Below are 16,568 nucleotides of genomic sequence, written 5' to 3' on the forward strand. Positions count from 1 at the left end.
ATGCCTGCTGGTGGGCCGGCTAGCTGAGGTTGTTAACACGTACACTTGTCTTCGGATCGTGGGTGCGTGGGTTCGAATCCCACCTCACCAAGAAATTTTCACCAAGAACTTCTCTCTTTCTCTGTACTTGCCATCAGAGTTATAACAAATCAGAGCATGTGTTCTGGGAGCGAAGCAGGAGATGAAGAAGGGACGAAGAGAGCGCATGCCAGTTCATGATGACAATTTCTGTTCGAGACTAACGGGGATTCTCCAATTTAAACAGCTTTGCGGTTAAAAGCATTCTTTTGTTTGTGCTTTTACCAGCGTGTGTAATGTCGGTACAACTTCTGCTTGCGTGCTTATAGCGAGGCCTAGACAATCTCTGGCAACCAAAACGATTGGCGATGTGAGATAGTACTCACAAGTTATTGCACGCAAAAGCTGTTCTACTTAGTAATTTTATGTTTGCATTTCATTTGTCCATGACTACACATACAAGAAGAAGAATAATAAATGAGGAGCGAGCGCAGAGCACGTAAGCCTTACCTGGTGAGACCTTCCCGACCGAAATCAAGCCCCGTCGGCACCAACTTGACGTTCCTCTTTTTCAGGGCATAGTCGATGACCCATTCGTTCTCCTCAGGCTGCACAAAAGCAAAAAGAAGGAAAAAAAAAGATTTACGTGGTTCTGTGACCATTCAATCGTATAGAACATGGCGATTTGTACGCAGAACAATAAAAATCGTACTGAGGCCACTGACCATAACTGAGCATGTGCTGTACACAATGTATCCTGGCTTGTTGTCACTGCAGTCGGCACAGTCGATGGCAGCAAGAATGAGCTGCTTTTGAAGTTGGGAGCAGCGAAGGATGTCTTTCTCTTCCTGTAAAGTGCAGGAAAGTAGGAATTTGAGGTTAAAGCACGCTACACGTCTTTGTATGAACTTTGGCAGGGGGAGGGTTCTTGTTTTTGCCGTGACGGCAATTGTATGGACACTACAGGCACATTTTTGCCATGGCAGTGAGGTTCCGTATAAAGCCCAAATCGACATTGTGTCACACATCGTATGCTCCATGTGTGAGTGAAAGTGTGCAGGAGCAGCCGACAATTGTGGCTCAAGTGGAGAGGCAATTGGAGTTGCAAGTTTTACACACTGTGCAAAACTTGCACCAGCCCTAATTAGAGTGCTTGCGGATATTACACCGGATTACTCAAAGTGCAGTGACAGACACTGCTGGGTACAAAGGTGACTGGGTACAAAGGGTACACGGGGCGCTACTATATACAGTCGAATTTTGCTGCAGCTGTTACGATGGCACTGATGAGACATGCAAAAGAATTCACTGTCCTGGAATTTCATGTACAGGCTGCACAAATTTAAAAAATCTGATGATTCTAAGTCTTCCCTTAGTCCCAGTGAGCTTATTCATTATTTATTGGCACTGAACTTGCTAATTCAGACTTGAGTAGGCACCTTTGAGGTATTATTTTGATAACCTGCAGAATGTGCTGAGCGTAAAGCAATGCAAATATGTAATGCAAAAACTGCACTAGCGGCCAACAGAAACAGACTGCCGGAGTCCACACAGCCATAGCTGTCAGCGAATGAGAGGAAAGCATTCAACTACAACAATTACGACACAGTTTTAAAACAGCCCAGCAATTATACAGAGGTTATGAGGAGGGTATAACTATACTGTAGAATTCAGCATTTCATGCAGTCAAGTCTCAACGGATGGTCATCAACAACTAAAAGCTTTCTTTTTTTTTAATGATTTTGCATTCATCTCTAAGTGTGACTCATTGAATTTAACTTTTTCAATACTTTGCAGTTCCGTACATCTTCAGGTATACCCCCTTCAACCAGATAGTTCAACCAAACAAGCAAGAAATGCTGCAGAATATACAAAAAGAGAGACAGGTTATGTTTTGAACATTAAACAAAGCAAAAAATCTATCATTGCATGGGTTTCAGTAAAGGCCAAGTAAAAAGACCAAAGCTTGGTAGAATAAAAACCAGAAAAACAAGGCCCACTTTACCAAATTTCGAAATAGATTGAAGCAAATAAAATGCAACTTGTCACCTTATTTGTTTTAACAGCAGGGTCCTTGGACACGACACCTGTGCCACTGCATGGTGCATCCAGTAGCACTCTGTCAAATCCTTTGGCAACCTAAAAAATCGCAACACATCAAGTGTGAATTAAAATGTTCCCACTCTCATTAAAATGCTGCTACAGTAGAACCCCGCTGTTACGTTCCTCACTGCTGCGTTTTCCCGGCTGTTACGTCGTTTTCCGCCGATCCCGGCATAGCTCCCATAGGATACAATGTATTGGGAACCCCGCTGTTACGTCGCAACTGTCGGACCGTTCCCGTATGATACGTCGCGAAGTGCGCTCGGAGCCGACCGAGTGACTACCAAAGAGAGGCGGCCATGGTGCATTTTCACGCAGCTTGGCCTCGTTTGACCGTAATATTAGCCGCATGAGAGGCGCAAGCAACAGAATCTTTCAATTGATGCAAACAAAAGCATGGCCTTCGAGATTCAAATTGCAAAGATGGCGTCTATGACGTAACTGCGCGCGGAAGCCTTCGAGATTGGCATTTACTATTGACAAAAGCATAGCCTTTGAGATTTGCATTGCACAAAGATGGCGTGTATGACGTAATTGCTTGCGAAAGCAAGGCCTTCGAGATTGGCATTCACTTCTGCCATCGCGTTGGCGTAGACTCATCATCATCGTTATTTGTCGGAGAACGGGAGGAGTTCGAGCTGGTTGGAGCTCGCATGGTCGTGCGTGCGGTTCGCGGTCGGACTCGCCGCGCTGGTCGTGATTGCGTGTGCTTAGTTCTTTCATGCCTACAGCTGTTGGTGTTAAAAAAATCACATACATTGATTACATTTCTGTGGATGAGGCCGTCCTAAGCTCCGCGTTTCTAGCCATCGACTAGATCGCGGCTGAGCGCGCCAATTTTCGTGCTGCTCGTAAGAATTGAAATAAAATTCTGTACCACTAAATATTTTGCCGTTTTTCCTGTTTTTTCGTCTCTTACGTTTCCCGTCTCTTACGTTTATTTCCTACGGTCCCTTCAAAAACGTATCAGCGGGGTTCTACTGTATTTAGACAACTTACGCAACTCAGTTGTCAGCTAACAGCTTCAACAAACCATTTTTTTTATGTTTTCAAAACAGGTGTTTCGTGGTTTTGATATTGTAATTGTCTTGTTTTGATGACCATAAATGCAAAACCAGTACCGATGCAGTCAACCAGCAGGCCAGTGCAGAATACATAACTTTGGCAGGACCAATCTACTCTTAGATACACTCTTCCGCATTTTTATTCTCACAACATAAAAATATGTAAAAGTGTACAAACTGTAACTGCTCTGTTCTCAAATTTCTCACAACTCGATTGTTTCAAGCTGCAGTGCGAAAGAGCCTACATCTCTACTCCAACGTCACAATCACAAAAATAAAATACATATGTCTCCATACCTCAGGGAACTTGCGACCATCGTACGAGCAGACAACGGTGTTGTTCACGCCCAGCCTGTGCAGGTTACCGACAATGGCCTTGCATCGTTCCTTGTGTAACTCGTTGGCGAAGAGGACCCCCGTGTTCTTCATGATTGCAGCTGAAATGAGAGGCGCAAATCCCGTTTCGGCCCTTTATCGTGTTTAGTGTAAGGGTAACTTGCCTGGTACTCTCAAGAGGTACCCTTAGCTAGTCTGCTAGTAAACACACTTGAGCCCGAGTATAGATTGGCCACATTGATAATATCCAGTTGACATGAATGGTCTATATTACAGTCTTCTCTCTCTTTCTTTCACAATCCCACTGAGCTCCCCAAGCCTAATTACCTACCAGCCTTTCTTCCTTCTGCACCCTTCAGGAGGAGGAGGAGGCCACCTTCATTTCCATGATTCAAATACACATGACACAGAAATACTCCTTTAAGAATCTCCCAAATAGCTTAAGGGGGGACACTGTTCTTAAAATTTTTTTCTCATTTCTTGATCGATTTTGATGATACTTGGTGAGTTTATGTATATTTGTGTGCTGATTTCAAATATGCAATTATTTTTCTAGTATAACCGGTAGTTTTTAAAATACAATATATTTCATGTGCCTTTTGGGAAGAAAGATTTTTATGGTATGTTATGGTATGTTGAACATTCGCGAAGGAAATCGCAGCTTGAAATGGACGCACTCGTGAGTGTTCAACATATTGTAACTTTTGTTCTAATGGGCTTAGAACATCTATTTTTGTTTCATTGCACTCAGTTCTATTGTGATACGCTGATTTACTTTGTAACTCTCTTTGTTGAAAAAAAATCTGCCTCCCCAAAAGGCACATGAAATATTTTGTATTTTAGGAACTACAGTAGAACCCCGCTGATACGTTTTTGAAGGGACCGTAGGAAATAAACGTAAGAGACGGGAAACGTAAGAGCCGAAAAACAGGAAAAACGGCAAAATATTTAGTGGTACAGAATTTTATTTCAATTCTTACGAGCAGCACGAAAATTGGCGCGCTCAGCCGCGATCTAGTCGATGGATAGAAACGCGGAGCTTACGACGGCCTCATCCACAGAAATGTAATCAACGTATGTGATTTTTTTAAAACCAACAGCTGTAGGCATGAAAGAACTAAGCACACGCAATCACGACCGGCGCGGCGAGTCCGACCACGAACCGCACGCACGACCATGCAAGCTCCAACCAGCTCGAACTCCTCCCGCTCTCCGACAAATAACGATGATGATGAGTCTACGCCAACGCGATGGCAGAAGTGAATGCCAATCTCGAAGGCCTTGCTTTTGCAAGCAGTTACGTCATACACGCCATGTTTGTGCAATGCAAATCTCAAAGGCTATGCTTTTGTCAATAGTAAATGCCAATCTCGAAGGCCTTGCTTTCGCGAGCAGTTACGTCATAGACGCCATCTTTGCAATTTGAATCTCGAAGGCCATGCTTTTGTTTGCATCAATTGAAAGATTCTGTTGCTTGCGCCTCTCATGCGGCTAATATTACGGTCAAACGAGGCTAGGCTGCGTGAAAATGCACCATGGCGGCTCTCTTTGGTAGTCACTCGGTCGGCTCCGAGCGCACTTCGCGACGTATCATACGGGAATGGTCCGACAGTTACGACGTAACAGCGGGGTTCCCAATACATTGTATCCTATGGGAGCTATGCCGGGACCGGCGGAAAACGACGTAACAGCCGGGAAAACGCAGCAGTGAGGAACGTAACAGCGGGGTTCTACTGTACTGGTTATACTAGAAAAGTAATTGTAAATTTGAAATCAGCGCACAAATATACATAAACTCACGAAGTATCATCAAAAATCGATCAAGAAATGAGAAAAAAATTTTAAGAGCAGTGTCCCCCCTTAAAGGAGCAGACACGATTTCGAGACATCGCAAAAGGCCATTTCTCATTTTCTTGGTATGCAGTGTTAACGCTCTCCACACACGGGAGTCAGAAAACACGTGTAAAATATTTTACTTTGCTTTTGATGTTTTCATCACTAAGCATCTGCAAGCCAGTCCCTATAATTGTTTCCACGCATCATGAACATATGACAGATCTGCCGCTAGTAAGCCACCCCCTTAATATCGAAATTGAAAGTGCTTTCTGTTTTTAAAATAGCGGTATTAAAAATATATTCGATGCATTCCCAGGCACCACAATAAATACTCTCTTCAGGGTTCTCGACACCAGTGCTTTTATTCAGAGTAACAATCCGAAAATATTTAAAATTCGTGTCAGTACTCCCTTAAACGAAATATGTCGCAGAAAACAGAATAAAGCAGTACTTTACCATGTGCTGGAAATATAATTCTGATTCCCGGCCTCAAGTCCTACAGATCGCCAAGTGTCACTAAAGAAGGTAAAACATGACAGATTGCCTACAACAAATCATGACTAGCAATAAGTTCCTAATGTGCAAGCGCAAGCCATTGACCTCACAGGTACCATGTAAGCTAATGCTACAAGTCTTACTAGTAAGTTCACTGCGCAAAACTTGCCGTCGCTGCTTGGACATCTAAAGGAACTGCTTGTAATATTTCAGGATGAAACATGCTCAGGGGGAGACAATACTTGCACCCACCTATATGGCTGGTCTTCCCTCCGGGAGCAGCGCACATGTCCAGGATTCGCTCGTTCTCCTGAGGGGCGAGTGCCATGACAGGCAGCATGGAAGCCGCACCCTGCAGAACGTAGTGGCCGGCGAGGTACTCTGGAGTGGCACCTGGGCAGGGAGTGTTGCATAAGGGATTAGATCAACTGAAAAGATTAGAAACTTCTAATCTCAAGGATGAAAAAGATTTCTCTCGTATTTGTAAATCGCCATTTCCTATCACCAAGAGCACCACTCTTTCTGCAAGAAGACACTTAGTAAACCGAGCAACAAGTCAAAAGAAAATACACGGGTGCAACAGGAGAATTAGGATTTGGAGCAATTTTTGGAGCAGCAAAACGTTGCTTTTGGCACATGAAAATCTAAATTTCGAGCAGGTTATGGGCAAAAAGCAATCCGTTTTTCAGCCCGACATCCCAAATCTGGAGCAGCACAACAAATAAGACGAGAAAAGAAAAATATATGTAAAAACTATCGGAGATGAGCTAACTCATGCACTGCGCATGTGAGCGCTGCTATTTCAATAAAAGCAGTCTGCTGAACCACCCCACAGTGCAAACAATGTCAAAGCCCACATAAGCATCTGCGGAGCTTGTCAAACCATTTGACAGGCCCTGCATATGCTATTGTGAATCTGCAAACCTGGCGACCTCGAAATTCGGGAGATTCATAACGCAGGAGCAATAGGGGGTAGTGAAAAAAAAAATCTGCCGTACATTTCTGTTTATTGTTTCTCACGGCCGCAGAAACATCGTACACTGCTCTGAATGAATGCCAGTAATTTTTAGATGTCCGCAATCATACTAGTACTCATTATTATATGGCGCGTGCATGCACGAGTAATTAAGGAACAAAGTGTGCTGTGTCCCATAACAGCGAGTACTAGTAGCCCCTTCTAAATCATAGTATGCTTTTCCGCACAGCAAAGGTGTACTGTCGCAAAAGTGACTAAAAAGCATTCTGCACGTGACAGAACAAGGCCAGGAAACTTTAGAACCGCTCTTCTTTTTGTAGCGTTAGCTACACTTGCCTAGCTGGAGCCGATTTCGCGTGGATCCTCATGAGCCGTGCTGCGCATGCGCGAGGATCAGTGATGTCACACAGCTGGCTCACCGGAGCCGGCATCTCATGCGCTCTCCGCCACCACCGCGCACGGCTCGCCGCTGCTGGTCTGCGCGTTCAGGAGGAGTGGCGTCGTAGCCGTGGCAGACACACTGGCACCGGTGCACATGCAGCTATTCGCCTTCGCTGTGCAGTTGCCGTCTGACACTGCGCTGGAGAAGCTTGATAGCGCCTCTGACTGGCGTTTGCAGGTGGGTAACGCCATGGAGAAGGAGAGTGCAAACGCTGCTCAACGGCGCAGAAGAGCCGAGAAGCTTATGTCATCGGATCCCAAAGTAGTCGCCTGGCAATTTGAGGTTCAGCGTACGAAGAATGAACAGAAGAAGGCTAATAATCCTAGACAATCTGGAAAGCTAAGAATAATCAGCTGAACCTTTGCTAACGCTATGTAATCCTGGCATAGCCGAGCTAAGCCACTGCAAATTTTTTTCTTTCATGGTGAGGTTAGGGTATAGTGAACTAGTAATTATGGTTGTGGTCTGTGCGTCTGGATTGGATTGGATGATGATGCACAAACTGCGGGTGATTAACGCATTCTCCATTTCTTACTAAAATTAGTGGTAATGAGGAAATTTCGAGGCTGGTCGGGTACTGATTGCGAAGCCTTTCTTAGCGAACCGAAGGCACTTTGAGCGTTTCTATCTATGTATCTATCTATCTAGCTGCCGTTGTCTGGGTGCTCGCGTGATCAGCTCCTTAACTTCGTGTAAACCAAGATTGGCATGGGAGGGTAAAAGAATTTGACGAATGTGACTGTTTGGTCATGATACGAATGTGAAAATCCTGCTGTGTACGTCATCAAACCCTTTCCTCCAGACACATGTGGCACATACCCGTATACGACGGGCCGCATACCCGAATACCACGGGGTATGTGCCATAGGTGATTGACAGTTTATATCTACCCAGGAATGGCGAGAACAGACAATGGTCATTTAAATGCGAGAGCGTTAAAAAACCGACATCGGTAGCGTTGACCTGACGAATGCAAAGAATGAAAATTAGGATCCCAGCAGGAATCGAACCCAAGTATTCTGCGTGGCAGTCGGATATTCTACTACACAGCCACTCCAGGTCTAGAAACTGCTTTGGAAAAGCATCCTACGCAGGCGTAACGTCGGTGCAACGTCAATTGTGGTTGTGGTGCTGGCTATCTCATTTTATAACAGAGCAATAAACGCTACGTATGTACTCCTATGATACAGGTGTCGTGTCAGGTTAACGTCTGTGGTTCTAGTGTTGGCTACGCTTTTATAGCAGTCTAATAAACATTACATTTATATTCCTGCGATTGAGCAAGCTATATTCAAGCACTGCTCAGCCCCAGAGGAATACGCTAATGAAAGTTACGTATGGTATTCACATCATCGCACTGTAAAGTACACTTCGTTTTGATAGTGCTGAATTCTGTGTTCTAATGCGAGTGCTGACGTTACGTCAGACCATAAGTTACCCCTTAAACGCTAGTGTTGTCGACAAGCCTGATATGCATATGATGTACACACGACTAATACACTTACATCATCACTGCAGCAATGTGCTTCGCATAACATCGATTCCCACGGTACAGAGGATCTGCCAAACATTTTTTTTGGTGCAGCGTGGCACAATTTCAACGAATGTCACGGTTCTGGCTCAGCTTGGCACAAAAATAAGGAATTGTATCAAATTGTTGCAATTGGCACAGCTGTTGCAAACTTGAAAATACGACAAAAAAATTACACCTCCCACCCAAGGGAACCATGAGGGGATGCGAAGCAGCATTGGGGGTGCACACCAAGTTTCCGTTACATTCACTCGGCATTTCCATTAGTGCGAGAGGTTTGTATTTAGTGTATGTGTTATCATTACGTTGCATTTGTGTGTTGCTTTCCGTTAGCGCCGACGTTGACGTTACAACTCGTCTGAACGGGAGCGAAGGGAGAATAACGGAAGCCGACAGAGCGCACGCGCCCATATACACATGAAATGGGGGAGGGATAGCAGAGAGTGGGTTACAGGCTGCATTTGGCTGCGGCGCGGCTGCATCACGTGGGAGGAGAGGCTGCGCCGTGGCTGCAGCATGGGGGAGGAGAGGAGAGAAGGTGACTAAACACCTGCGTAAAGGAGGAGAGCGGGAGAGAGAGTAGGCGCATGCGCAGTGGAGTGCGGACGCCACCACCGCCACCGGACACAGCCACGAGCAAAAGCTGCTTCGCATCTAAAAGGTGGCATGGTTCTAAGGATTCATCATAACGTAAGGAGCGCAAATACGGACACGAGAAAAGAGAACAAACCAACAAAAGCACCATTTTCCGTTTTCTTCTCTTCTCATGCATCCGTGTTTACATGCCTTACCTTCTTTAATGAGGAATAAACAGTTTTGTTTCACATATAACCTGTGATCTGGCTTCTAATAAAACACTGTTGAAAGTAAGCTCTTGTGTGCTTTCCTTCTTGTCCCTGTCTATAAAGAGTTTCTGCGCTAAACACTCTAAGAACATGTCACACGATGGCCAGAAGCCAACCTTCGGCAAACCTAACAAGACCTCCGTAATCTAAAAGAAAGGTCTCTGTCCAAAATGTGGTCTACACTTCTAGAAACTGACCTTAAGTATGGGAATATGTGAGCCTTCAGAAAAATTTGCCCATGTCGATGCAATACTTGATTCTGGGACGCTAAAGAGTGAACTACACATTGTTTTCTCAGATGTCAGCTAGAACTAGCAAGTTGGTTTAATGTACTTAAACAGAATAGTAGCCCGTGATGCTGCCAATATCCGTATCGGACAGGGGAATGGTTTGCAATGCTGTGCTTAATTACAACAAAACTTGGAAGGTGCTGGGTTGAACCACCACTAAAACATCACCTAAAAGTGCGGCTTGATGCATGATAGCTGTCCCCTCCCCAAAGTGTCATAAAAGGCTACAGAAGATCCTGAGAGAAAATCAAACAGGGCATACCAACTGGGACCTGTGAGTTGTAGACAATGAGTCCAACTTTGGACCACTTTCCTATGGGATCCAAGTTGACACCTCGGTTGATGAGAGCCTGCAAAATGAGAAATAAATTTCTATCTGCTATAGCCACACAACATGACAACCGAAGCTCAGCAACATGCCGCAACCCCAATGGCAAAATTTGCCAGCACAAATGAAGTGCATAAATTCAGTCCTTTCTATGAAAAGCTCATATTTTTAAAATTGCGTCGCTCTACTTCTCTAGAGTTTGGCTCAAGAAACACTTCCATGACATTCCCCTACAAATACTGCCAATTTCACGTTTCCTTTTACGGCGAAACACTCTGTTCTAAACACTGCTTCAATTGTTAAAAAGGCACGAAGGTTGTTACTCTAGCTCCCCCGTCAATTTACCTGAGCCAAATCACGTCGCCTTGTCTTCAACGAGTTGGCACGGATCGTCACAGGCCGGTTGACTTCATTGGCCTCTAAAAACTCTATCAGCTACAGGGAAAAAAACAAAAAGAAAACTTGTGAATGAATACACATAACAATCACTACAAACATAGTAAGAATACCAGCTTAGATAGCAACGTAGTAAGAATACCAACACTGATCACCCTCTGTAGTCCCTAAAACTGCTTAATCATTCCCCTCCTATACCCAAACTTCCCTGTAAATCCCATTTTTTTCCTCCCCAGTGCATCCTTGCTACAAGGGGGCAATGACAAAAGAACAAAACAACAAAAAAAAAACACAACTAAACTTGTACTGGGAGTGTCCAACTTTCATTTGGGCAGCATGTTACCTCCTTTCATAAGAAATGTACAGGCACGCCCTCGCTCCCACTTACAACGACACGAACTCCGGGCAATGCGCTCAGCGTGCACCCGTGTTTACAGCGGCCGCACTGCACGGCGCGATATGCACGAAATAAAGATTATGTTCTCCAGCGTTCATCATGTGCTGAGGTACATTCCACTGTGCGCCTATGTGTTTCTCTCTATACGCGACACATATTGCGTCCCCTATAAGAAAAAACACTGTCCTGTATGAATGCTCAATACTATCAGAAATAACAGCTTAAGCATTACATCAGACATCCCATGAAGTTGTTATCATCAGCAACCATTCAAGTTTACTGCAAAATGAAACTCCCCCCAAGCAATCTCCCATCACCACTGTGCAGCAAGAGCAGATTCCAAACAGCCAATTCCTTGTTAACCTCATCTCTCTACTACTGGTTCCGAGCTAGCCATTTCACACAAGAGGGGAAGCTTTAAAAATACAAAAAAACTAATGCAATAAGTTACTGTCATTTAAAACTTTATGTAAAACTGTCGGTCATGAGTCATCAGTTAAGCAACACTGTCTTGTTATGTCATGTGAATAAGCATCCAGGGGGACACCGCACAAAGCATTCTGACGACAAATACCGCCTACCATAGTTAAATGCAAACTATTTCTGCTCCTAAATGTTGTTATTCTTTGATATCGAGTAAGCAGCGCATTGTAATGAATAACAAAAAGCAGAAAAGGGGAGACGTGTAGAACTATGCCCTCCGTGTCTCCCTTCTACTTCTATCAAATCATGTACTATACGAACTCGCCCGAGCTGCCCCCCCCCCCCCACCGCATGCTTGTGATCTACAATTCCCAAATGAAAGCTGGTATCAGATTAACGCCAGTCCACTTACCTCGGCAGGCGAGAAAAGGTCCATAACTTTTGCATCAAGTACTCGTTATAGCTGTAGTATTCACACAAGTCTCGTTTCAAAATTTCCAGATATTCGGAACGGGGCCTGCGCAGAATGCAGTTCGAAAACTGAAGGGGAAACACATTCACTCCACACAGGCAAAGACACAAAGTAATGCTAACCCCAATGTAGCATTCGTGCTTTCAATCCAAACACTGTTTATCATTCTGCATTGGCACATACGCTCAAAATATGCATGTTCGGCCAGCACCCCCTATTTGTAGATAAATACAGTGTTTCTTCAGCTTCTCACCAGGCAGGGATGTATGTGCAAAAATACGGCCTTGAATGTTTTCTCCACAGAGATATGGATCCAGCACTCACGCGACTAGAAACATTCAATATGCTCTATGCAACGACTGGATGGAACACACAGCAACGTAATAAAGCCTTTCAATTTCAATGCAGCGTATATATGTGGTGGAAATAAGTACCAATGAATGAAGGCCTACATGTATGAAAGTGAATGATTTAAGGTCTGAATCTGAGCTAGTTGCTAAGGCAACCAAAGGAAGAGATAAGTGAGATGCAAACATGTATTTGTCCTGATGTTGGTAAGGTAAGAAACATTTTGTTTAGCAGCACCTACCTGTCAGGTTCCCTTCTGCTCGCAAAGTCGTTGAGGACGAATGTGACGTCTTTTATCCTTTCACTGATGATGGCCAGGTCAGGGGGCTCGGCCTGTATTCTTAGCTAAGGAACAAACCTACAGTGATCGCATCATATGACCTCGCATCTGTCCCGCTTACACGCCATCATCTTCCAGACACATACGCGACCACGACTTGTCCCTGGTGAAACGAACACACAGCGACACTTGCGCACATAACACACCAATGCACTGGACCGCACAGACAAAGCGGTCTCACCAGGACTAGCAAAACAAGCACCCACAGCATGGCCTTGGAAGGCACGGCTCTTTGAACCGGACTTGGGAAGCCAACTGGAAACTCTAGACCAGGCCTGGTGAGTCGCGGCAGCCAGTGGGGCCCTGCCGGGGGCACCACCCAGGATTATTGAGCCACACAGACTTTATTGTAAAAATAAGGTTCCTTCTTCTCTTCAATACGCAGCAAGCGGAAGCACCGCAGCCACATGGAGCTAAGGCAAACTGAACTGAAGTCAGCAGTTTATGTGCTATTCAGCTAACTACATTATCAGTATATGCGGCAAGTGCATGTGTGAATCAAGCATAGCAAGACAGAGATACTAGTATACAACAGCAGTGCACCACTAATTTCTCGTACCTGTAAAAATGTATCACACATACACACACACACAAAAAAAGGATATTCTCCTTCTCGATTTCTTGTCCACTTGGAAGTGTGAAGACCTCAGATTCAGCTATGTTTGTTTTTAGCTCCTCATCAGCTAATTTTCTGCAGAGAAATGCAAGGAAAAATGTAAGATGACAACAATACACCTGGCAAGCGAAGAATATTAAAAAAATTTGCAAAAGAATCCCACAAACACAACACAGGAACAGCATTATAGGGAGCATCATTTTTTAACTCCCTTAAACGCTTATGACGACCTGAGCTCGTCATAAGCAGTCGCAACTTTTTTGCTTATGATGACCTGTGCTTGTCATGGCTCTTCAGCAAAGTTCCAAGAGGCTTTTGACGAACCCAGTAGGGGTTCCGTGATTGGCACTTTTGCTGAATGAAAGCTGCGCGGTAAAATGCGTGCTTTGGGCTTCCCGCGCATTATAAATGAACATGGTCACATCTGTGCAGTGTTCTCGCGTGGGAAATCTTTCTTCTTCAGATGATGAAAGCATGAGTGACGATGATGTTGGTGTCATGTTAATTCTTCAAGTGAAGATAGTGATGACATTTTCACGAAAAGTGACTCTGATGCGGAAGCAGTGATGATACGATGGCCAGCTCCCACGAATGGTACCAAATGGCTTTGAACGCTACCACACGAACAGTAGCCTCATCTAGTTAGAATTGCACTATCAAGGATTAGTGCATTTTGTGCGCGGCAAGTCAAATCGAACCCTTACTTTCTGGGGTTACAGAAATTTATTTACGCATACACCTCAAATGCCTCAGGTATGTGGCATTACATGACGGTGTGAAAAATGATGAATAAAGCATTATTATCTGCCGTAAAAATGCTTTTGCAAGTATTTTTCTGTTTTGAACACGTTAGTGAAGCATTTCATGTCATCAAAAAAAATTGGCAATTTTCAAACATTTTTTTATGGTTTAATGGGCACTTAAAGGGTTAAAATTTATTTTGCCTTGAGCACACGCGGTTTTGTGATACATACAAACTTTATCAATGATAATTTACGTTTCCACACGGCACAGAACAGCTCCAAACTTGGACATGCCATAAATTGCAGGCAACGCACCGTTTACTAAACACTAGTGACTTTGCTGCTGCCAATTTTGATCAATTATGGCGCCCATTCACCGTCAAGAGGTTTTCAAAGGTGAGGTCACAGGCTAGCAATGTAAACTTTTCCACAAATAGAACTTATTTTCATGAAAGTGTGGTAAAAAATTAGCAAATTCACAGAACAGGCTTAAAATCATAAACAATGCACAAATTTCAGTTGAGTTGGCAGATATGCAACACAACTCTGCAGGGAATCACATTTCAGTGATCACTCATTAACATTCTTAGCAGCACAAAGTTCATTCAGCACTTGCGCCAACGAGCTTGTCAATGACAAGTTAATTATTTTGTATCATTAGTTCACAGGTTTTTTTCAGCGCCTTTATATGGTTACATGGTAGCAGAGATTTTACACGGCGGCAGGTATTCTATAATCAGTGCCACATTCTTGTTGATAATGTGCACTTCCGTAAAGGTTAATGCAGTCCCTGTACTTAGATAAAGCCCCAACTGAAAACATCAACAATCTGATGTCAAGATGATAAGCAGTTTGCACAGTTCATTCACAAAAAGTCTGAGTAAGATGTGAAAGATGCAAGTAGTTTTCAAGCAGAGTAAGATGTATTTCAAGAAAACTGAGAAATTTACCTATCTTCATCCTGTCTCTTCTGAAGTTTCCTTGATGCAGCTTCAATGGGCAGCTGGAAGAGATAAGCACGTAAATAAATTAGCCTAATGTAGGCTTTACTTATTAGCTGTGCTAAATGAGTCAAGAAGGTCATACCTCTTCGTCATCACTTTCGTCCTCATCCTCGCCGCTTTCTGAAACAGCGAACTCGTCATCCATAGCAGCATCATCATCAGAGCTCTCGCCGAAATCCTGTAATCACACAATGTAACTCGTTACAATCTACAAAATTGTAGTTAACGTATATGTAGACATTCAGTTTGTTCAGGAGGACGCAATACCTCTTGCTGATCGTCAGAGCCGTCATCGTCGTCATCATCAGATCCCAAAAGCTGCTTCTTCGACGCCTTTGGCTTCAGCCATTTCTTGTTGTCGTCGGAAAATGACTGGACCTTCGTTGTAAATTGGTCGTCGTCCTCTTCTGGTGGTATAAAAAGGAATACAATTGGAACAATATAGCGCAGCAAGCAAGGCATGAAGGCAGTGCCGGTGTTGCATCCTCGACGTTTGACACGATCGAGTTCGATCGAAGCCAACAGACGAAATCGGCGACACTCACCTTCTTCTACTTTCTTTTTGGTGATCACTTTACTTGTGAGTTCATTCTTTACGGCTTGACTTTTCTTCAACCTGAAATTGATACGTAGTTTTAAGCGCATGCCGCCAACTATCAACTATACAAGCCTGTGCACTAAAGCCTTACTTTCTCAGTGCCCGCCTCGACAGCGGCTTCTCCGCTGCAATCCAACGTACACAGTAAATTAGACTTTTATGCTAGACATGCGAAAACAACGGTACGCGGAAAACAAACACGTGCGCCCGAGAGCGATGTTTACCTCTCAAAGCCTTTGGTATCTCCGGCGGGGGTTGGATCTTCGATTTCCTCGATCGTCGCTTCTTCGGCTTTTCGTTAAAGTCCGCTTTGCGACCCATGATGAAACGGGGCGATATTCACTCCGCCCGGCAAGTACGGGCTCTTAGCAACTGAAAAGCTTCATGCGACAGCAACGAAAAGCCGCATGGACACCCGACTTCTCTTGGATTGGATTCGAAACGCTGACGGCTAACGATGAATGTTGATAGCCATATCAATGCTGATGGCGCAAGTGTGAACTGTGAACCCTTGGCGCACGGTAGAATGTTACTCTTTCTTCCTGTACTGGTTCGTGTTCTTGATCAGTAAGTGAATAGCGAACAAAACTGCAGTCGAAAGAATTGGCACTATCTTGTTCCTTGAAGTGGAAAAAACAACACGTTCACTTCCACACGAGAAACCGTGTAGATAAGAATGTTTACATCGGTCACTTGTACAGGCAACGTACAGCTATTACAGCAATGAAAGCCAATAATTATTTAACAAAATAAAAAAAGAATATCCCGCGTCAAACAGCCGTAGAAGATGCACCCTCACGAGCATCGCCAAGCGCGTGCTTTTTAATTCGGCCGTGTTGTGCGTTCAGTCGGCGGCGTTTAAATGCCAGCTCGAGGAACCTAGCACAAATTTAAAACCAAAGCTAGTTCATGGATTATGGTAGACGAACGCCCATAGCGCAGAATTCGCGAGCTCAAGCCCTGCGGT

At 44.2% G+C, this 16,568-nt stretch overlaps 1 protein-coding gene across 1 annotated transcript; it reads right to left on the reverse strand.

The window, feature by feature from the left end:
- Nucleotides 1-524: 524 nt before the first annotated feature.
- On the reverse strand, nt 525-16,068 carry LOC119390594 (probable 28S rRNA (cytosine(4447)-C(5))-methyltransferase). The gene is given in 17 exon segments (XM_049414873.1): nt 525-626; nt 744-866; nt 2,068-2,157; nt 3,483-3,622; nt 6,105-6,245; nt 10,199-10,286; nt 10,610-10,699; nt 11,893-11,918; nt 11,921-11,997; nt 12,542-12,634; nt 13,245-13,331; nt 14,950-15,002; nt 15,086-15,181; nt 15,271-15,410; nt 15,549-15,619; nt 15,693-15,726; nt 15,826-16,068. Coding segments are annotated over 17 exon segments (1,548 nt in total). The 5' UTR covers nt 15,923-16,068.
- Between the last annotated feature and the right edge of the window lie 500 nt (nt 16,069-16,568).

Source organism: Rhipicephalus sanguineus, chromosome 4, assembly GCF_013339695.2.
Source record: "Rhipicephalus sanguineus isolate Rsan-2018 chromosome 4, BIME_Rsan_1.4, whole genome shotgun sequence".
Taxonomy (NCBI): Eukaryota; Metazoa; Arthropoda; class Arachnida; order Ixodida; family Ixodidae; genus Rhipicephalus; species Rhipicephalus sanguineus.